The 23,703-nt window shown below is 45.9% G+C and overlaps 1 protein-coding gene across 2 annotated transcripts in view; it reads right to left on the bottom strand.

Moving 5' to 3' along the window:
• LOC310831174 (uncharacterized protein) overlaps positions 1 to 23,703 on the bottom strand; it is a 33,996-nt gene that overhangs the window by 2,428 nt on the left and 7,865 nt on the right. For both annotated transcript variants that reach the window (XM_083711563.1, XM_083711564.1), the window contains exons 2-5: positions 10,837 to 10,884; positions 8,951 to 9,103; positions 6,797 to 6,908; positions 5,135 to 5,302 (exon numbers count right to left, since the gene is read on the bottom strand). In XM_083711563.1, the coding sequence (XP_083567689.1) occupies positions 5,135 to 5,302; positions 6,797 to 6,908; positions 8,951 to 9,103; positions 10,837 to 10,884 (481 nt within the window). The remainder of the gene's footprint in view (positions 1 to 5,134; positions 5,303 to 6,796; positions 6,909 to 8,950; positions 9,104 to 10,836; positions 10,885 to 23,703) is intronic.

The raw sequence follows: 23,703 nt of genomic DNA, 5'->3' as shown, positions 1-23,703 counted from the left end.
GCAAACAGCCTCAATTGCCCAGAGGAAGCTGCCTGTGCCTGGGCAGCCTAGCTCATTGTGGTGCACACTGACAGGCAGCAGGAATCCAGGGTTTCAGGCAGGGCTCTGCCCCAGGTGTAAAGAGATGCTGCCAGGGATCACGGCTGGGACTTCCTGGGTGTACAGCAGCTGCTGTCCCCCCTGGGCTACAGCCCTGGCCGAGGCAAAGCCCAGATGTAGCAGGAGGTGGGAGAGGGAGAGAGAGGGGACTCCTGGCAAACCAGCCACATCGGCTCCTCTCCTTGAAATCTCTTCGTTCCAGCTGGTCCTTTACAAAAGCTCGGTTGCCAAGAAGCAGCATGCAGGTTTCCTTTCCCCCTCCTCCCTCCCAATCCCTTTTCCTCTACTGTTGTGTCTTTTAGACTGTGAGCTCAAACGCAGGGGCTGCCTTATCACTGGCCTTTGTAAGCCGCTCTGGGAAAGCGAGATAAAGATGCTTTAAAGGAACAAAGAACAAGTCCCTGTCACACAGACATGGTAAATGCGGCAGAAAGGACCGTCCTGGATGGATCCCTTTTGTCCGGGAAGGTTATAGGAGGGCAGCTTGATTCCACGTGAGTCAGGCATGCACAGCCCCCCCCCCACACACACACAGCTCAAAGAGCAGCCACAAAATCCAAGCGCCAAGTCGGAGGGGCAACACAGCCCATCACAGAGCCACGGAATTGTTGAGTTGGAAGGACCTCCAAGCATCATCTAGTCAGCTAGGGAATCCCTGAGCGATGGCCATCCAACATGGTCACTCAGGTGAAGAACTTTGGGTCTCTGGGTGTGGTTTTTTGGGGGGAGGTCAGCTACATACTGATAAATTCAGTTTGGGCAGCTGAAGCTGATTGGGAGTTGTTGTGGAAGACCCCCACATCCCCAAAAGATCAGAAAAGGTAAGTGACTGGAAAACTGGGCTAACTCTGGAAAGTGTGGTGTAAATAATAAGCAATCAGTAAATAAGAACTGGGAGCCCCCTTCTCTGTCTTTGCCCACAGGAAGACCACCTGGTCCCTGGAGATCAGTGAAACAGACAAAGCAGAACCCAAACGGTACAGAGAAGAAGATGCCCACCCCGTCCACGTGGAGGTGCCAGCATTTTGGGTGGGGGGCGTGTGCCTGGTCACACCAGGCCTGGGCTGAGCATCTCCCCGTGGCACTGGAGGGCAGCAGAGGAAAGGGCAGGGGCAGCATTGGCTCCTCCAGCGCTGGGCCCGGGCTCAGGCGGCTTCCATGGCTGGGCAGAGCTGGCACCTGCCTCTTGGCCCAGCAGTGAGGTTCTACCAGAAGCAGGAAACCTTTGAGTGCCAGGTGCCCTCGGGGAACAGAAGAGGCACCAGGGAGAGTTCTGGATTTAGACAGCCCTTTGACCCAAGAGGCTCTTCGGATATCCACAAAACATTACTCTGAAGTGCAACTCACACTCCTTTACTAAATCACACAGCAAGACACGGCGGCGGGCCAAACGGGATTTCCTAAGCCCACAAAGTCCACACAGAAGCATCAAGCAATCAGGCACCTCTGCCACTGGTTCAGAAATGAGCCCAGCTCATTTTGCTATTGGTAGGAGTCCAGTTGGGGAGGTGAGAGGGGCAGGCCTGGTTGGAAGCCCTCCAGTCATCTCTCTCAAGCCCCTTACAGGATTAATGCAAGGGCAAAGGGGTGCAGGGAGGGGTGTCAATGACATGAGGAGAGTCACCTGGTCAAAAAACAGGAGTGGCCACCGGTGCAACCCTTTCGGCCATGAGAACCACCTTCCACCATCCAAAATTGCTCTCCATTTGCAAGGCGAGTTATTGGTGGACTGAGCCAAAGAAGCTTTGCAAAACCTGAGCCATGAGATCCTTTGCAAATTAAGGCGCACTTTGCTAAACCTCAGCTGCGTAAGAGAGCCATGCTGGGCAATTCCTTGTTCCCCATGCAAGCTAAGCAGGTGGAGCCCGAACGACAAATGCAGCAGGACAAGACAGATGCAGCTATTGGAAGGCAGCCCCTCCACTTTGGCTTTCAGTGACATGAAGACAAACACAGATGGTTTCCCCACCACACACACAACACTGAGGTTTGGGCCACATTGCTCGCCCCTTGAAGCAAGGCTGACATCACAGAAGGCGAGGCTTCAATGCCCAGAGAGACAGGGTGAAGTCAGGAATTGGGGGTGGGGGCGCCCCTCCAAAAGAGCCAAGAGGAAGGGGGTTGTGTGGCCTCGGACATTGAGGCCCTTGGTAGTCTGTGTCACCCCACATCCTGCCCCCCTGCGCCAGGCCTGCTGCCCCGGAGAGCCGCCATGCAAGACAGACAGCGAGTCAGAGACAGGCGGCACTTACTATTGGAGGAGTAGCCATGGAGGCATGCTAGCCTCACGTCCCCAGTCTCACCTCTTTCCTCCTCCAGCCTGGAAAAGAGAACATACAAGTCGCGCCTTGAGCAGGAGCCGACTCCCCCGCCGGATCGGGGCCCGGGAGGAGACCAGTCCTAAGCCAAAGCCGCAGGGAACACAGCGACACAGTCAAGCGACACAGTGCCCACACTGACTGGTAGCAGCGCCTCTCCAAGGTTGCAGAGCTACAGCCAGATGCCTCTTCCTCCTTCCTCACACTCAAAGCAAAGGCTGGGGGGGGGTCAGGAAAAGGGGGGCACTGTTTCCACCTCTCTGCTTTCAAAAGAGTGTGGTCCGGGGTGTGCAGCCATTCCAGAACTGAACCCCCACAGCCCTGCCCTGCCCACGGCTGCAGGATCCCAGAAGATCAGATGAGATCACCTTACCCATATCCCCCCCCCCAATGCGGAATTGACCCTGCTGCAAGGGACACACAACCCTTTGCTCTGCATTTGTAAGAACTCGGACCACACTCTGCCTAGCGAGGTCCAGCAGTCTGCCTGTAGGACACTGCTGCAAGAGGAAGAATGCAGGAAGGACTTTTGCAGGGAAATGTCACCAGAATTGGTGATGCTCTTCTGCAATTCCTTGCTGGCTTCGTTCCCAGGGACAAGCCCCGATCCTCTGCACCCCACCAGCCCAGGAAGAGCCACAGGAAAGGCAAGGAGCAGGAAAGGCCTCTTTCAACACTTGCCACGGTTCCCTTCATCACCTCCGTTTTGTTATAAGAATTCTAAGGTCTCCAATAGAGAATAAATGCTCATAAATGTACAAGGCAAAGACACATACAGAAGTATATACTCCACGTGTCTGAAATAGTACAGGAGAGCAATCCTGAAGCCATTTCGACTCTCTCAAATTGACCTCAAATATTTCTCTGCAAGGAGGAAGAAAATGGGGAAAGCTTTCCAATGGTCCTTGAACTGCAGGGACTGCGTACACCTCCCTGTAAATACAGTCTGGCAAGTATCTGTTAAGCTGAGCAAACTATATGTGCAAGAGATTCAGGAACTATAGTATTGACCATCTCCAAGGAATGGCCAAGAATGCAATCATTATCAGGTATCCTGGCAGACTGGAGAGAAGCAACACTCTCAAATTTCTACTGGAGACAGTCTCCTTCTGTGATGTATGTATGATGTCTGGAGGGTGGTCTTGGGCTACAGGGTGGGCAATTTCAAAAGGCTTTATAGAGGCTTGAGCACCATTGTTCTGGGTCTCTCTTGCCTCCTTGCAAGGAGGGAGGGAACTCTATTGCAACAGAAAAATAAAGACCTGCCTTGCTTTCACTGCATCCTAACTTCATCCATCCATCTCATCTCAGTCCCTTGGGGAGCCAGGCAGCAAAAGCCAACCACCCCTAACTGCCTATACCTGTTTGCAAGCGCCATCCATCCTCACAAGGCAGGCCAAGCCCTTGAGTTACCAGCAAGAAAGGGAGGGGGAAGCAGGGAAATATCCCATGGTGCAACCAGCTGTCACTGTTGCAAAGCCCCTGCGCTTGACCATCAACATGCCCAGAACAAGGCGGGAGAAGGAAAGGTTCTCTCTTCCCAACATCAGCATTGCTGTCACTTAAATGGGGGGAAAACAGAACTGCATGGCTTTCGGACAGCAAACATTAAAATACAGGACTCTTCCCTTCCTGTCGTTGCTTCCTGGCTGGGGTGTAGGTCATCGGGGGAAGTAATCTGCTCATTATCTTTGCAAGAGAGATTTTGAGAAGCTGGAATCTGCCAGGCGACCCCAAGGCTCTCCCAGCCGGAGCAACCCCAGGCAACGCTTTGCCCACCTTCTTCCAGGCACAGATGCTGCCTCTTGACTGCTCCCTGCCCCAGTCAAAAGGGGGGGGAGCCCCGGGGCACATTCAGGAGGTTCATGATCACTCCGACTTGGTGCATCAGGGATGGTTTTGATGGCTGCTGCCTCCCCACCCACCTGCTGCCTCCTAAGCCAACACAAGCCGGGCCTGGAGAGATCTCCTTCCTAAGGCGAGCAGAAAAGAGTCACCGCAGTGGCCCCTCTTCTCTCCCTGCCTCCCTTTGCGAGCTTCGAATCACAGCATCACTGAGCTAAGTTCGTTCCCAACAGATCTTGCACCACACCCATTCCACTCCAGCCAGTCATTACCTTCAGATGAGCTTCAGACAGCCAAATTCATTCATTCCACCAAATGTCACTTTCAGTAACCCAGATCATCTTCTCCAGCTAGATTACAAACCCAGAAATTATTGGGGGGCCTTGGTAAAGATTTGGGGCCCCTGCCACGCTGGCCAACCAATTACAACGTCCTTGTGGGTGAAGGTGAGCAAGAGTCAAGCCTCTCGAGGAGTCAAGAAGGAGACAGAGAGCGCTCTAATCTGCAGGTTGGTATCTGATTGGATTTGACCTGATCTCATTTTAGGAGGCATTTTAATTGATTGCCTGATTTTATGTTGATGTGTTATACATTTGATGTTAGCTGCTCTGAGCCCGGTTTTGGACAGGGAGGGCGGGGTATAATTATATTATTATTATTATTATTATTATTATTATTATTATTATTATTTGGGGTGTTTCCTCGTCCATCGAAAGGAAGCTGTGCCTTGCTCAGAGGAAAGGAGGAACCCCTGGCACCACCCACCCAGAGGGATCCTTGCCCTCTGCATGCCCACCCTGCCTCCCCAAGGTGGGCATGCCCTGCCCCACAGCCCCCTTCCCACCCTGCCCTCCCAGGCCAGCCCCACTGACCTTCCGTGGAAGTAGGTGATGGGCTCATGGTCCGCGTAGGCGGCCTCTTCGGGGAAGCCCTGCTCAAAGACTTTGCGCTTGTGGCGGAACTCAATGACCGTCTTGGTGTAGGAGTTCAAGGTGGTGACGGAGGCAGCCATGCAGCAAGTGAAGGAGCCCCAGGCCAGGCTGCAGAGAGAGAGGGGGGAGAAGGGAGAAAGGGGGCTGGGTGGCAGACCCAGGACCAGGACCCCCATCCCCAGCAATGCCTCTCTCTGGTACTGGGTCCCAAGGCGGCACAGGGCCCATCCTGGACATTCACTCATTCATATTTATATATTTATGTCAGGTTCCTACTGGAAGACCGGACAAACGCTAGAACATTAGCGGTGGCGAAGTTTTTATCGGTGGCTGCAAGAACCAATGATCTCTATCTTTAAGTCTGAACAAAATGCTTGTTTAACCTGGAGGTAGGCTGTCTGAATTGTTCATTGTGTTGTAACAATTTGTTGGGTCTCTGGACCGTAATAAAGATTGATTGATTGATTGATTGATTGATATATTTAATTTGCATTTCACCTTTCCACCAAACGGTGCTCAAGGTGGCTCATAGCAATCAAACAAATATAATAATAAAATAAGGGGTCAATCAATTCAAAGGTATAAAAAGGAAGGGGATTGTTTTGAAATATATCTGTTCAAGCAACAGTGTCCAAGGGGGGGATTAAGAGGTGCTGAAAATAAACTTCACAAAGAGGGAGAAATTAGTCAGGGAAGAACTATTCTTTTTAACGACAATAAATAAAGTGGAAAACAACTCGGTATGGAGAAAAGAAAGCATGAAGAAGCCATAAGGAGGGTGTGTGTGTGTGTGTGTGTGTGTGTGTGTGTGTGTGTGTGTGTGAAGTCAACCTAGAGAAAACGAAATTTATGGTGGGAAATGTTTTTTTGGTGACTGGTATAGTATTTTGAAAAGCAAAATGCAATGTATGTAAGAATGAATATAGTGTATATAACTAATGGGAATGGAAGAAGATATTTGCATATGTATATGTAATTGTGAAAATGAAGTAGTAGTAGTAGTAGTAATAATAATAATAATAATAATAATACAGTTAAAACAGCCATGGGACATCAAGGAAAGAATATTAAAACAGGAAAGTAAAATCTTAATTAAATGACCTTTGGGGGCATAGCCCCCCCCAGCTCAAGGCGAGGTGCAACAAAGCACCGCCCAGGCACATTTCCCCCTCCCAGCAGCGGATGTCCAGGACTGAGCTCCTTCCTTAGACCCAGACTCTTGGCTCAGGAGAGGCACCTCACGCCTTGTTCTGCGCCAGAAGCAGCCTCTCTTCTTCACGCTTGCCCTGTCCTTCCACCCTGGGGGATGCAAAAGAGGAAGGGATGCCCACGGACCCCTCCCTGAAATTCCAGAGGTGCCAGGAGGCCTGTGGGACTCCAGGAGACTGACGGGAGCCCAGACAAGGCAGCCGGATCCTTGGCCATGGCTGAATAATGGAGTTGGGGTGGGGGAGAGAAAGGTCTCTGCCTGCAGAAGCCTCCTGTGCTTTGCTCTCCTGATAACCCATCACTGGGCCAGCCGAGTCCTCAGTTTCCAAGAGGGCCCTCCATGAGGGTCCCCCCCCCACAAGCCACGCAGAGCCTTCAGCCGCTCAGTCTCACCAGAAGGACCAGCCGTAGTCCCACGAGTGCGGCCTCCAGTCTTCCGGGCCGAGGCTGACCGTCACCTGGAACACCTGGGTGTACATCATGTGAGCCACCATCCCCAAGAGCCCTGCGAGGAGACACATGTGGGATGCAAAACACAAGAGCAGTCAAGCGCAACATTCCTAGAGTGAACATGTTTACACATGGGAAGGAATGTTTGTCCAGCCAGCAAGAAAACTTCCTGTTTCCTTCTGGGCTGGGACAGACTTCCTCTGCATGTGACTAGAGGTGGGTGTGGCCTCACCTGTGCAGGTAACGACAAAAGCACAGGGCAGGGCAGCCATCTCTCTCTCTGTGACTACATGCATCAAAGAAGCAACATCTGCTTAGCCAAAGATGCCCTCTTGCCTTCCAGCCAAGAGACAACAAAGGGACTGTCTCCTTATGAGATAGTTTCCAGGTGTATGTTACTTTTCTAAGCTAAGTCTGCCTTCTGGGATCCAATTGTGAACAGAATGTGAGTAAACTCTTTTTATACTTTTATAGAAGACTGTGTCGTGTCTTATCTTTCATGGGGAAAATTTAATAAGGGGAAAATACCAGAACAGTTATTATAGAGGCTTTAGCGAGCCTGAGCAAACGCATCCGCTGCAAGCTTAAAAAGGGGGGTGTTACTCTGCTAAATTGTGAACTTGTTAACACAAGTTGGAAAGGCTATAATCAGACAATATATCCTCTCTTGCATCCCTGAACATTCCTACAACACAGACCCAAAGGTTTCCATCGCTGGGACAGGGGAGACCCTGAGGCTGTCTTGGAGCCAGGCCACCATCGAGCCCAGCAACTGTGGGGCAAGCTCCCCATCACCGGAGACCCACCTCCCTCTGCAGCTGGAGATACTGCCAGAGACCAGCCCTGGGACCTTCTGCAGGCCAAGCAGGTGTCATGTCGCTTGGCGGGGAGGGGACTGTAGCTCAGCAGTACAGGGAACCAGGCAGAGGGCCTTCTCGGTAGTGGCCTCCACCCTGTGGAATTCCCTTCCATCGGATGTCAAGGAGACAAGCAACTATCTGGCTTTTAGAAGACATCTGAAGGCAGCCCTGTTTAGGGAAGCTTTGTAAGGCTTAAGGTTTTATGCTTTTATATATGTTGGGAGCAGCCCAGAGTGGCTGGGCAACCCAGTCAGATGGGCAGGGTACAAATAATAAATTATTATCATCATTATTCTTTGTGAGCGAGAAGTTCTGGGTTCCACGCCCCGTGTGGCCAGGCAGTAAAAGTGCCCTCTGCCGAAGGTCGGCATGGAATTGCAGTGGCCCAAGATGGGTCCAGCTCAGAGCAAGAGAGCCTCATATCTGGGAGAGGAAAGAAATGGTCTTCACTGATGACCCCAGCCTCAAAAACAAACCATTCCAGCTCAACCAAGTAGCTGTTTTCTTTTTTCTTTTTTCTTTTTTAATTTAATTTTATTTTTTGTCATTGTGTGTCAATTTTATTAGTATTTTCCACATAACAACACAAAAGATATCGAAAAATAACAAAACACAAAAACCAACATTCAAAAAACAAAACAATCATATCTTGCAAGTTAATAATATAAACACTAAAAAGAAAAACAAACATTGACTTCCACCAATCCCACAGCACCTCCTTTATCTCTCATTGTGTCTTCCTGTTTTCCTTATCACCTCTATCCTAACATCTAGATATAAATCCCTCTTTCTTATCCTTTCACTTCACAAGGTTATTCCAGACTCAGCCAGATTTCTGTCCTCAAACCTTGGCTTTTAAGGTATTCATTTAGGCACTCCCATTCTTTTTTTACTTCACTTTTTGTTTTTTGTCTTATTATGTCTGTCAATTTGGCTAATTCTAAGTATTCTGAAAGCTTGCATAACCACTCTCCCTTAGTGGGTAACTGATTCCCTTTCCAATACTTAGCCACCAGGATTCTTGCTGCAGATGTCGCGTATAAGAAAATTTTAGTTTTGTCTTTTGGAATATCATCATTTTAAATTCCTAAAAGGAATGCCTCTGGCCTTTTACTATATGATAATTCTTAGTATTTTCTTTATTTCTTCCACGACCAAGTAACTGTTTTCACCTTGCTGCAGTGCAAGGAGTTCAGCTACTTCCCAGAATATTTCCTGGGCTTGCGCAGGGACCTACCTGAGAGCACCGTGAAGACGGCGGCGAAAGCGTTGAGTTTGAGCCCGTCAATCACGTTGTTGGAGTGGATGAGCTCAAGGCACATGAGGCTGAAACCGATGACCAGCAGAGCGATGTAGAGCACTTCTGACACCACCGACAGCCACAAGACTCCTGCAAGCGCACAAGGAGACCGTCAGCACCGGGAGGGAGCTCTCTCAGATCAGAGAGGCTGGGGCAGGGCAAACGTCAGCTGCGACTCCCGCACTGCAAGGGGTTGGGCTAGATGACCTTCGGAGGGATCCTTCCGACTTGACAATTCTATGATCCTAAGCTGAGCAAGGGAGTTTCCAGCTGAGCTGCTGCTGGGTTGGAAAACAGCCCTGCTCCCAGAACCATGGATTTGCCCTCAGCCACCTTCCGAGGCAACGAGAAGCAAGCATTTTCTGGGAAGGGGCCACCAGGATGGCGTGGGGTTCATTTCATAGCCCACTGGCGGCTAGTAGCAATCATCTTCCTTCATTTGGCCCCCTCCCTCCCTCCCTCCCTCCCTCCCTCCCTCCCTCCCTCTGTGGCCATGACAAGCCCACTAGTCCTCAGAGTTCACCGCCTGCCTTGGGAAAGGAAGAGAACAGAACGTGGCAAAGCATTATTTGTTTAGGAAATGTATGTCCTGCCTTCCCCCTGAATAGTCCTCATGCGGACTTACCAAAAAAAGAAAAAAGCAACAAAAGAAATACCCTCTAAAATCAGCATCCAAAAGAAAGCAGCACGATTAAAAACCACAGCACGAGCGGAGAGGGCAGATTTCACCAAGCGCCTAGAATCACCATTTTTATTTAGAGAGCACCATCAGTGTTGGTGATGCTGAAGCAAGGACAAGGTCTCAGCCCCGGGAAGCTTACAATCCAAAATTCAGGCCAATGGCAGTGGAAAGGGAAGGAGGTGGGAAGGGAAGCAACGTGCAGCCGGTGGTCTCCACAACAGGTGCTGAGGCTTGAGCAATGCCAACTGGAAGTCAGCAGTAAGGATGCACTGCACACCTTTGCCAGGGGAGAAAACCCCACAAGCTGGTGGGGGGTGTTGCCACCTGCAGTCACCCATCTAAACCTGGGAGGGGGGCACAAAGAGGAGGGGGCACAAAGACAGGTTCACAGGAGAAAAGGCAGCAGCAGCCCTTCAGGGACTCAGGCCAGCCCCAAACCTCCTGGTCCCCTCGATGTTTACCCAGTGCCAGCAGCTGCCCTGTGCCACCCCCAATCTCTGGGGAGACCTGGAAGAGCAATGGAGAGGGCCAATCAAGGAGGCTCTTTGCCACAAAGGAGGTGGGCTAGGAAGCCCCCAGCCCCTTCTGCAGCGCTGGAGGAAGGCAAGAGGCACCAAACGTGGGGCCTGGCAGGTGGAGTGGCAGCCAGGTGGCATCCCTCCAGGATCCGGGAGGAAGGAAGGGCCCCAAAGCAGAAGGAGCTATCAGGGCAAAGCCCAGGTGGGGCAAGACCCCCCCCCCCAGCACGGGACCCTGAGTTGACAGGTCAACCCTCGTGGCTTTTAGAGGTCTGCAAAGCAGGGCTCTCGCATTGCTCTGACCTTGCCATTTCCAGCACAGGCACAAAAGGGGCAAAAGAGTCTCCAGGGAACAGCCATTCTGCCCCCCAGTTATGAACAGGCTCCCTCCCAGCGAAGGAAGCAAGGATACAGTTTGCTTACAGGCAAACTGAGGCAGCCCAAGGGCCTTGGCTCTCCTCTGCAAAAGGACAGGATTTCTCAGTTCTGCGGTGCTGATCTCACCATCAAAACACGGGGGGGGGGGGGATAAGAGACAGAGGCAGACAGACACGCTCCCTCCCTCTCCTGGCGCTGCCACTGTCACCTGCGCAAAGGTGACCCCGCTGATGCGCATCTCTTACCTTTCTCGGAAGCTGGAGCAAGGTCAATGAAACTCCGGCATTTCTCACCTTGAAGAGAAGAGGAAAGGTTGGACAGGCAGACAGAGGCTGAGTGGGCATCGCCACACCTCCAGCAAGGCTCCTCTCGCTCCTGCCCTCTCTCACAGCCCCCCAAACTGCTGCTCCTGGGAGGCCCCGTTCAGGCAGGAAGAGAGGCAGCTGGCCTTGGGAGCAGAGTCAGGCCCCTGGGCTCCCTCTGGCTCTGCCCTGTCTACACCGGTGGGCAGCGGGGGCACCCCAGGCTTCCAGGCAGCCCGACCTGGAGATGCGGTTGGGGACTGAGTCTGGGGCTTCTGCATGCAGGGCGACTGATCTGCCGCACAGCCCTTTTCACAAGCAGAGACCATTCTCCCAGGAAGGGGCAGCGGGGCCTGTCCTGCCCCTTCTGCCTGCCCACAGGGCCTCTGCCAGTGCTGCCCCACCTGAGAAATGGGTGGGTCCCCTGTTTTGCATGCAGAAGGTCCCCAGTCCAGTCGCCACCTCTGCGTACAGGACAAGGGAAAAAGAGGGGGGGGCTGGGAAGGAATTCATCCTGCACACGGGTGGTCTTGAGCTTCAGCTAAGAGGCTGCAGGGGGCTGGGGGGGGGGCTTTTCCTCCCTGGGGCTGTGGCAAGTCCCTGGCTGCTCATCTTCAGCAAGATGGACCCCGGGTCTGACTCAGGAGCCCAGGAGGGGCACTTCTGAGGCTCTGTGCCAGCCTTTCTCAAGCTAGGGCTCTCCAGATTTGTTTGTTTGTTCGTTTATACAGTGCACACAGTGCCGGGTTTATGTATAAGCTAAACAAACTACAGCTTAGGGGTCCCCACTCTCTTGGGAGCCCCCAAAAAAGTTAAAGGAAACAAACTGGATGTACATTTCCAAAATAAAAAAGATAAAATCCAAATCAAATAAAACCTACATACAGCAACGGTATTTTGTGTTGTGTAGGCTCCTGTGATGTAAGTCATGGGCCCCGCCTGCTAGCCTGCTCCCTCAAATATCACTGGTTTGCTCCTTTCTATATATAGGGTGCCTACATTCTGCGTGGACTGGCTGCATGGCAAGATGTGCAAATGGCTTGAGATACCTATGAGGTTCATAAATTGCCATATTGCATATATTCAACACAAAAAACAGCGACAATTTGTTGTTGACAAAGGACAGCTGGACATAGAAAGGGCCCCATTATCTAAATCTGGCCCTGGTTGCACACCCACTTATCTTTGGAGTTAACAGGATTTCTTCTGGTTTTTGAAATGCTCAGAGGAAATCTGATTGGTTCTTACGAACACTGTGTAAAAAGTTCTTTTGTGAATAAAACGACCTGGGCCAAGACGTGGACAGGAATTATTATTGGCACCTCCTCCCAGAGTCTTGCTGGTGAAGCCTCGTGTGTATTCTATTAATCAGAGTCCAATCCTCCCTTGTTTTGGGAACACTACAATGTTGGGAAGCCAGAGCCCTCCCCTTCATGCCAGGCTGCCCCACTTGAGCCAGCAAGAGAGTCCTGGTGCCCAACGAGGCTTCCGGTTGGCGCCAGCGCTTAATGGCGGTCCTCCCTTCGAGCTCCAGAGGAGGACTGCTTCACGAGTTCGGGTCTGACTGCTACGGCGAAGCGGGGACCCCTAAAATCACAGGCGCGGAAGCCTGTGAATAAGGAGACTTGGCGGGCACCAAGAAGCGCCCCCCTTCCTGTAAAGGAGCCTTTTTAAAGGCCCCGGAGTGGCATCGGGGTGCGCGCGGTGCTGAGAGTCGCTACCCAGCCCATGAAGTGAAGCCGCGTCGCCATAGGCGGAGAGCGCCGATACCTTCCTGAAATTTGGAACTGAAATGGAACACCCGTAAGTAGGATTGGAAAGCTTACTGGGACTGTCAAAACTTTGCTGAAAATTTGGCCGAAAACGGGAAAGGCACAAAATAAAGGAAGTCTGCCTTCCCCGGACTGCATGATAGCTAAAGCAACGAAATTACAAAGCTGCAATTGAAGGAAAAATAAATTTGAACTGTTTAGCCTTGATATTGAACTTGAATTTCCCCCTAGCAAGCAGGAGCAAGGGGGAAGTGAAGTGAATTTGGCTTAACCTGCATGGAAAAAGTAAAAGGAAGAAAAGTTTTCTGCCGTTTTAATTTCTGGGAACGGACTGCCTGAGCAAGGCACAGAGACTGTGAGCTGTCAGATAAGATTGGTTACAAAGTTGGGACTTTATTTGTGACAAGTTTGGGACTTTACTGAAGTTACAAATTGACAGTTTGGATATATTGGAAGATTGTTGCTAAAAAATCTCTCTCTTTGGGGATTTATTGTTTTTTCTGCTTTCTCTGCCTATTGGATACATTCTCTGCCTATTGGATACTAACCCACAATAATACTACAACCAGACCTAACACGGACACTGGCACCAGAGCCTGCAATAAACCCAGATGCCAACTTTGCTGCCACATACACCCGGACAACACCATTACTGGCCCCAACAACATCACACATACCATCTCGGGACTATTTAATTGCTCATCGTCTAACATTGTGTATGCCATCAAATGCCAACAGTGTCCTTCAGCTCTCTATATTGGACAAACAGGCCAGACCTTACGCCAAAGAATAAACGGACATAAATCGGACATCAGGAATCACAAGACAGAGAAACCAGTAGGAGAACACTTCTATCTCCCAGGACATTCTATACAAGATCTCAAAGTAGCTGTTTTACTACAAAGGAATTTCAGAAATAGACTGGAAAGAGAAGCTGCTGAATTACAACTTATCACCAAACTTAAAACGATTGAGAAACCTGGTCTGAACAAAGACCTTGGATTCTTATCTCATTATACATGACAAAGCCATTTTTCACCTTTTCACCCCTCGCTTCTTCCTGTAAGACCTATTGCAGTCGTCAACAGGCTCATCACAGCTATCTGCCAATCACCCATTCCCACCACCCTTCTGAGTAATACCCCTCCCCACCTTCTCACTATATAGAAGGGTCTGGTAACTTCTGTTTCAGTGTATCTGAAGAAGTGTGCATGCACACAAAAGCTCATACCAAGAACTAACTTAGTTGGTCTTTAAGGTGCTACTGGAAGGAATTTTTTTGTTTTGACTATGGCAGACCAACATGGCTACCTATCTGTATTGGATACATTGAATTACTCCCTCTAGAGGGCTGAGGGGAAACAGTTGCAATACAGACTTTTAAAAAAACAAGTCAGTGGATTTTTCCATTTAAAGCTGCTCCTGTGGGAACGACCTTGGGACATGAGTGGCCCAGCAGAAGAGATAATAACAAGATCTAAAGTCAAAGCTACACAAAAGAAAAGGGGCTCAATATCTAGTACACTGCCAACAGGAGCAGCTGGGCAGGAAAAAGGGACAAACATACCGATGGATCCAGTGACACAAGCATTACTTAAAATAAATGAATCTTTAGAAGCTTTGACAAAGCAGAGCATGGAAAATACCAGGCAGCTGACAGAACTGTCAACAAAATTAGATCTAAATACTAAAAGTATCACATCAAATACAGAAACTATAAATAAATTGATTGAAGAAAACGCTACAACTCGAAAGATTGCTGAGGAAGCTAAAGCTACTGCAGAAACTACACAGGAAAAATTGGTACCAGTCTGTAAACAGTTGGACCAACATGAGGCGGCCTTATCTTTGTGGGAGATGGAGAGGAAAGAGAGAAATTTGAGATTAAGATTGGTCCCAGAGAGTGAAAAGGACAACTTGGTGGACTTTCTCACAAAAGAATTTTCAGAATTTTGGCAGGTAAACCTGGAGGAAGAAGAATTTAAGATAACAGCTGCCTTCAGATTGGGTAGGAGACAAAACAGGAAGAATCCAAGGGATTGCCTGATAACCTTAAGATCCAAAGAAGAAAGAGACAAAATATTAAATTTACATTATCAAAGAACTCTTGAGATTGAGAAGCAGATATTTTGAATCTAACATTTGGACTTAAACCACCGACTGAGGAAGAACAGCCGCACGGAGCAGCTGGAGAGTAATCAACTAAACAACAAGATGTCACTGCAATTTCTAAGTTGAAACTGTAATGGTTTGAACCTTCCCAGAAGGCGTGAAGTATTTCATATTTTAAAAAGAGGACATTTGGACTTAATTTGTTTACAAGAAACCCATGTGACTAGGGCACATAGAAAATTACTTATAAACAAAAGATTAGGACAGGAATTTATTTCGTCAGATAAAGTCAAGAAAAGAGGAGTGGTGATCTATGCGAAGGAGAAGTTGGCCCCAAAGTTGATCTTTAAAGATGAACAAGGAAAATTTTTGGCAATTGAAATACAAGTCCAAGGAGAAAATTTTTTGACAGTTGGAATTTATGCACCAAATGAAGGGAAGGCAGAATTTTTTAAGAAGTTGCATGAGATATTAATGGACTATCTGGATCGTAATGTAATCTTGATGGGAGATATGAATGGCGTGGTCTCCACAAACATGGACAAAGCACAAAGACAGGTGGTCTCTAAGGATGGGAGATTACCAAAGACTTTCTTCGAAATGACTGAAAATATGGACTTGATTGATATTTGGAGAACGAGGAACCCTCTTGAGAGAGAGGGAACCTTTTTCTCTGAAGCAAAAATGACATGGACAAGAATTGACCAAATCTGGATTACTAGTGGGATGGCTTCAAAGATAAAAAAAGTAGAAATCTGCCCAAAAACTTGCTCCGACCATAATGCTGTAAAGATGGAGATGAAACTAACAACAGCTGGTTCCTTTAGATGGAGAATGAATGACACCCTATTTAGAGATGATGAGATCTACAAAATGGCCCAAAAAACTTTAAAAGATTACTTTGAGATAAACCTGAAGACAGATGTTGAGAAAAGAATAATTTGGGATGCAAGTAAAGCCGTGATGCGAGGTTTCCTAATACAAGAGAACTCTTTAAAGAGGAAGAAACAAAATGAAAAGAAGGACAAGATACTGGAAAAGATGAAAGAAGGAGAAAGGAAATTGAGGTCAAAACCAAAGTCTCATGAGATTTTGAGAGAAATTAAGTTCTACCAGATGCAATATATGGAACTGATGAATCAAGAGATTGAATGGAAAATTAAGCAAATGAGACAAAGGACATTTGAATCAGCAGACAAATGTGGGAAACTTCTAGCATGGCAATTGAAGAAGAGACAGAAATTGAACACAGTTACAAGTTTGGAGTTGGAAGGAAGGAACATCCATAAACCAAATGAGATCAGTAATTGTTTTCAGAGTTATGTCAGAAGATTATACGCAAGAGGGCCGGAGAATGAAGGGGATTAATATGACATCTAAGAATGTGAATTTATTTAAAGATAACTATGACAAATGTTGGACAGAGGTAAAGAAAGATCTAGAAATATGGTCAAATTTGAAACTTTCCTTGTTAGGTCGAATTGCTGTAATTAAGATGAATGTATTGCCTAGAATGCTATTTTTGTTTCAGACATTACAGATTGTGGACAAAGTGGACTGTTTCAAGAAGTGGCAGAAAGATATATCTAAATTTGTCTGGCAGGGCAAAAAGCCCAGAATAAAATTTAAGATATTAACTGATGCAAAAGACAGAAGGGGGGTTGCCCTGCCGGACTTAAGATTGTACTATGAATCGGCAGCTTTCTGCTGGTTGAAAGACTGGCTACTTCTTGAGAATACAGACATTTTGGATTTGGAAGGATTTGATAATAGATTCGGTTGGCATGCATATATATGGTATGACAAGGTAAAAATTCACAAAGGATTAAAAAATCATATTGTCAGGAAAGCATTATATAATGTTTGGATTCGATATAAGGATTTGTTGGAAAATAAAACCCCTAGGTGGTTGTCACCAATAGAAGCCAAGGAAGTGAAAAAACCTAATATGGAATCCAAATGGCCAAAATACTGTGAAATCCTAGAGCAAGAGAGTGGAAAAATTAAATTACAGAGTTTTGAAAAAGTAAAGTCTAAAGTACGAGATTGGCTTCATTATCATCAAATAATGGAGGTGTTCAAACAAGACAGGAAAATTGGCTTCCAGATGGAGAGATCAAAACTAGAAACAGAGCTGTTAGAACCCAATACTAAGAACTTATCAAGAATGTACGACTTGCTGTTGAAATGGAATACATTGGATGAGACAGTTAAATCAGCCAAGATTAAGTGGGCACAAGACATTGGTCATGACATTATGTTTGCGGATTGGGAACAGTTATGGACCACCAGTATAAAATTTACGGCATGTAACGCCTTAAGAGAAAATATTATGAAAATGATTTACAGGTGGTACATGACCCCAACCAAGCTCGCAAAAATCTATCATTTGCCCAATAATAAATGCTGGAAATGTAATGAAACTGAAGGAACCTTTTACCACCTTTGGTGGACCTGCCCGAAGATTAAAGCCTTCTGGGAAATGATTTATAATGAAATTAAGAAGGTACTTAAATGTACTTTTCATAAGAAACCAGAGGCATTTCTCCTGGGCATGGTCGGCCAATTGGTGTCAAAGAAGGATAGGACGTTTTTTTATGTATGCCACCACAGCAGCAAGGATCCTCTTAGCAAAGTATTGGAAGACACAAGAACTACCCACACTGGAAGAATGGCAGACAAAGGTGAGTGACTACATGGGACTAGCGGAGATGACCGGCAGAATCCATGACCAAGAAAAAGAGACGGTGGAAGAAGATTGGAAGAAATTTAAAGTATATCTTAAAAATTGTTGTAAAATTGAAGAATGTTAAAATGTCAGGGGAAAGGAAAATATAGAATTACAGCTGTAACTGATTAAGTGTTAGAAGAAGTTTAAAAAGAAAATAAGTAATTAATTAATTGGTCTGAAGAGTTGCTGAAAAAAATTTAAAACAAGGATGCAGAAAAGGGGAGGTAAGGGGAAGTCCGAGAAGTAAGGTTATGAAAAAAAGGTTTTTGAAATTATACATGTTTATATGTTTTTCGTTTGTTTATGTGAGTGTGTTGTTTTGTCTTTTATTTGTGTTGGAAAACCAATAAAAAAATATTATATAAAAAAAGAGCCCTGGTGCCCAAGGTCCCAGCGGGCAGGCCTTGCCGCTCTCGCTCTCCCTCTGGCAGCCCCTCGCCAAGGGGGTCTTTCTGCTCCAGCCCAAAACACTCCCCCCCCCCCCGGATTCAGCTTCTTAATCACCAACATGGCACACAATGCAAGATTGCATAACCATGAATAATTTTACATTGCTGAGTTATGTAACAATGGTATTTATGCAGCTATTAATAGCTTATACTATTCATAGCGTGCTAATAACAGTAATGTGTAGTGGATCTCTCTCTCTCTCCATCTCCTTCCCCTAAAAATAAAAATGAAACCCTGGGAGGGGCATCATGTGTGCACATGAAAGGGTAGGAAAGAGCAAACGATCCCCAAGTCCGAATCCTGTTGTGTTTTGCTGCTATAAACCTATCCATCAGCTGCCAGAGAGGCAGGCAAAAGCTGAACCGCTAATGAAGGGTACCTATGCCAGTAATTAAGATCCACCCCCTCGCCTGAGCCACATCGCCCACATCCCCACCCCACACACAACTGCTTCAACCATCTGGCAGACGAAAGGCCAGGGGCATTTTGAGAGGCCTCAGCAATACAGTCATACCTTGGATCCCAAAGTCAAACGTTTTGGCTCCTGAACGCAGCAAACCCGGAAGTGAGTGTTCCAGTTTGCGAATGTTCTTTGGAATCCAAACGTCCAACATGGCTTATGTGGATTCCAGTTGGTGGCAGGAACTTCCTGCAGCCAATCGGAAGCCACGCCTTGGTTTCTGAACGTTTTTTTTTTTATATATATATATATATATTTTATTGCTTTTTTAAAGATACAGAAATACAGAAAAAAGAATAAAGAGTGTTTATATGAAAGAGAGATATAAATAACAAATTTCCATATTCTTTTTCCATCTAACCTATAGGACTTCCTCACATCCTCCGAACCCTGCGTTCTCTGTCTTATAAGGCATCAGCAATTTGTTAACTTATTTCAAAACTTATTGTAACTTCCATTTTATCATGTTCCCTATTTTCAATTTTACTGTCACTCAATTCTTATATGTTTTATATTAAACACAATAAAGTTATTTCATTATTTTACCTCTGAATTCTTGTGTCTTAATTTTCATTCCAATAACTTACATTTGCTGAAGCTAGAATTTCCTGAAAGGTGCATTTTTTTTTTTTAACATTCATACAACTTATAGTGTTTTTTCAAATAGTCCTTAAACTTTTCCCAATCCTCCTCAGTTGTTTCTTCTCCCGCGTCTCGGATTCTGCCAGTCATTTCAGCCAGTTCCATATAGTCCATCAACTGCGATTGCCATTCCTCCAGCGTGGGTAAATCTTGTATCTTCCAGTATTTTGCAATCAGGATCCTTGCTGCTGTGGTAGCATACATAAAAAAGGTTCTGTCCTTCTTAAGCACTCTCTGGTCCACCATGCCCAGAAGGAAGGCCTCTGGTTTTTTAGGTAAGGTAAATCTCAATACCTTTTTTAGTTCATTATGGATCATTTCCCAGAAGGCCTTCACTTTCGGGCAGGTCCACCAGAGATGGAAGAATGTCCCTTCCGCCTCTCCACATTTCCAACATTTGTTGTCAGACAGATGATATATCTTGGCTAACTTGACTGGGGTCATGTACCACCGGTATACCATTTTCATAATATTTTCCTTCAGGGCAGTACATGCCGTGAATTTCAAACCGGTGTTCCATAACCTTTCCCAGTCTGCAAACATAATGTTATGCCCCACATCCTGAGCCCATTTTATCATAGCGGATTTGACTGTCTCATCCTGTGTATTCCACTTAAGCAGCAAGTTATACATTCTCGAAAGTAGTTTACTTTTTGGCTCTAACAATTCAGTCTCCAGTTTCGATTTTTCCACCTGGAATCCAACTTTTTTATCTATTTTAAATACCTCTTGAATTTGCGCATAGTGCAACCAATCTCGTACCTTAGTTTTCAATTTCTCCAAACTTAGCAACCTCCAATTGTCTCCAGTTTTTTCAATTATTTCCCAGTATTTAGGCCAATGGGCCTCCATGTTGGGTCTCTTACGAGCCTTGGCCTCCACCGGTGAGAGCCACCTCGGAGTTTTACTCTCCAATAAGTCTTTGTATTTTATCCAGACCCTCCAAATTGCTCTTCTGACAATATGGTTTTTAAACAATTTGTGCACTTTAACCTTGTCATACCACAAATATGCATGCCACCCAAACGCATTGTCAAACCCTTCCAGATCCAGGACATCAGTGTTCTCCAATAAAATCCAATCTTTCAACCAGCAGAAGGCTGCAGATTCATAATATAGCCTCAAGTCTGGCAGGGCAAATCCCCCTCTTTCTTTCGCATCAGTTAATATTTTAAACTTTATTCGGGGCTTTTTGCCCTGCCAAACAAACTTAGAAATATCCTTCTGCCACTTTCCAAAACATTCCACCTTGTCCACGATCTGTAGGGCCTGAAACAAAAATAACATTTTCGGCAATACATTCATCTTTACAGCAGCTATTCGGCCTAACAAGGAAAGTTTCAGTCTTGACCATATATCCAAGTCTCTTTTGATTTCTGACCAGCATTTCTCATAATTATCTTTAAACAAATTCAAATTTTTGGAGGTCAAGTACACCCCTAGGTATTTTACTTTTTTAACCACATTCAGCTCCGTTTCTTTAGAGAACTCATCTGTTTCTGTAACTGTCAAATTTTTTGCTAAAACCTTAGTTTTTTGCTTATTTAACTTAAACCCCGCCACCCGACCAAAATCAGAAATTAATTCTAACACTCTTTTAGTGCTGGAGACTGGTTCCTGAAGTGTTAATACCAAGTCATCTGCAAATGCTTTCAATTTATATTGTTTCACTCCGACCTCAATTCCCTGGACCAACCGGTCCTTTCTAATCATATTTAGCAACACCTCCAGGACTGAAATAAACAATAGGGGGGATAGGGGGCACCCCTGGCGTGTCCCTTTTTCAATTTTAAACTCCTCTGTCACCACATTGTTTACTATCAATTTAGCTTTTTGTTCTGTGTAGATTGCTTCTATACCATTTTCGAACCCCCGCCCCACTCCCATCCCTTCCAAATTTTTCTTCATAAACATCCAAGAAATATTATCAAAGGCCTTCTCTGCATCAACAAAAATCAAAACCGCTCTGGTATTCAGATTTGTTTGTAGAAGTTCCAAAATGTCAATAATGTTTCTTGTGTTGTCAAACAAATGTCTACCAGGGAGAAAGCCAGCCTGGTCTTTGTGAATCACTTCATTTAGTACTTTTTTAAGTCTATTTGCCAAAATATCTGCAAAAAGTTTGTAATCCACATTTAGGAGTGAGATGGGGCGGTAGTTCTTAAGTTTGGTCTTTTCAGTCTCTGATTTAGGTACCAATGTGATGAAAGCTTCTTTCCACGTTTCCGGTGCCCTCCCTCCCTCCATTATCTGGTTGCAAACCTCCATCAAAGGTTGTATCAAATAGTCCTTTAAAACTTTATAATATTTGGAGGTTAAGCCGTCCGGGCCTGGGGACTTGCCAAGTTGAAGATTTTGAATGGCACTTTCAATTTCTTGCTGTGTAATATTACAGTTCAGGTTTGTTCTCATTTCCAGGGGTATTTTTTGTAATCCATTAGTTTTTAAAAATTGATCCACCTCAGAGGCTTTTTGCGGCCCTTGTGTATAAAGTTCTTTGAAGTACCTCTGGAAGCACTTTCTGATTTCCTCGGGTTTCTGAACCATTCTCCCTTCAATCTCTAGATTTGTAACCGTATTAAGCTTTTGTCTCTTTTTCAACTGCCAAGCTAGCAGTTTCCCACACTTATTCGCCGATTCGAAGGATCTTTGTTTCATTTGTTTAATTTTCCATTCCACCTCTTGGTTTATCAGTTTTGAATATTGCGCCTGGAAGAATTTCACTTCTCTTAAGACATCCTTCGACTTAGGCCTAGATCTTAATTTTTTCTCACCTTCTCTTATTCTCTCCAATATCTTCTCCTTCTTTTCATTCCAGAGCCTTTTCTTAATCGTGTTTTGTTGTATTAGAAACCCTCTCATGACTGCCTTACTTGCGTCCCAGATTGTTCTTTTTTCCACAGTAGTATTCAAATTTATCTCAAAATAGTCCTTTAGAGTTTTTTGGGCCTTCTTAACAATCTCCTGATCTCTTAGAATAGTGTCATTCATTTTCCATCTAAAGGATCCGGTTGTATTTAGTCTCAATTCCACTTTCAAGGCATTATGGTCGGAGCAGGTTTTTGGGCAGATTTCCACTTTTCTAGTCTTAGGTGCCAGTCCTCTAGTTGTCCAGATTTGGTCGATTCGTGTCCATGTCAGATGAGCTTCAGAAAAGAAAGTCCCTTCTTTCCCTAGGGGGTTCTTAACCCTCCAAATGTCTACTAAGTCCATATTGTCTGTCATTTCAAAAAAAGTTTTGGGTAGTCTGCCGTCTTTCGATATGTTGGCACTTTGTGACTTATCCATATTTACAGACACAACCCCATTCATATCACCCAGCATAATGATGTTACTATAGTCCAAATAATCCAGCATAGTCTCATGCAGCTTCCTGAAGAATTCCGACTTTCCCTCATTTGGAGCATATATTCCTAATATCAAAATTTTTTCTCCTTGCGTCTGTATTTCAATCGCCAAAATTCGGCCATATTCATCTTTAAATAAAAATTTCGGTGACAGGCTCTCCTTTGCGTAAATCACCACTCCTCTCTTCTTAACTTTGTCTGAAGAAATAAATTCTTGGCCTAGTCTTTTGTTAATTAACACTTTTCTATGGAGCCTTGTCACATGTGTTTCCTGTAGGCAGATAACGTCCAATTGTTCCTTTTTCAAAATGTGAAAGACTTTCCTTCTTTTTTCCGGGAAGTTTCCGCCATTTATGTTCCAACTAAGAAGCTGCAGAGACATCCTGAATCAATTGACGGGTTCTACAATGGGGTATCTAAGCTTCCTCCCGATCCCGGGGGAGGTAATGCTGGTCCTGGTCCTGGTGGTATAACTCTTGGAGATGGTCCCGGTGGTGGTGGAGGCCAAGAAGCTGCAGCTCCTTTTTGCAGGTCCTCCTCGTGGTCGTGTAGGAACTTCTGCTGGTCTTCAGGTGATTTAATCTTTATTTTCCTTCCTTTGTAAGTAAATGAAAGTCCTTGTGGAAACTCCCACCTGTAAGGAATTCCGTTGTGTCTCAACAATTTGGTCAAATCTATATAGGTAGTCCTAAGTTCCAAGAGATATTTGGGTATATCTCTGTAAATTTCGGCCCTTTTACCTTCTACCTCCAAAGATTTCTTAAAATGTAGGCCTAGTATCTTATCCCTTTCTTCTCTTGATCTCAGAGCAACCAAACAGTCTCTGGGCTTGTCTTTCTTTACTGATTTTCCCAGTCTAAAGGCTGTCACAATTTTAAAGTCCTTTTCTTCCTCAATTCCCCAGAATTTGGAGAACAAAAGTGTCAAAAATCCCTCTAGATTATTTTGTTCCAATTCCGGGATAGCCCTTATCCTGAGATTACTATCTTTACTTTTCAATTCAACCAATGCCAGGTAGGCTTGTTGTTCCCCTACCTGCCTTCTCAAAGGTCTTACCTCTCCTTTAATTTCCTCCACCTTTAAGTTCGCCTGTTCTGCTTTTTGATTGGCTTCCACAGCTAATTTAAAGTTTTCTGCCGTAGCTCCTTGCAATTTCTCAATTGCCTGAGTGTGCTGCGAAACCTGTTCAGTTAATTTGCCAATAGAGGATGTAGCTTGGTCAATCTTTGATGTTTGATTGTCCACCTTTTGGTTTAAAACTGCCAATTGTTCCAAAATTTGTTTTAAAACTGTTTC

The sequence above is a fragment of the Podarcis gaigeae genome, assembly GCF_964106915.1.
Source record: "Podarcis gaigeae genome assembly, chromosome: 14".
In the NCBI taxonomy this organism is placed as follows: Eukaryota; Metazoa; Chordata; class Lepidosauria; order Squamata; family Lacertidae; genus Podarcis; species Podarcis gaigeae.
Note: the sequence above shows the minus strand (reverse complement) of the source record. Positions and strands in the feature narration are given on the sequence as shown.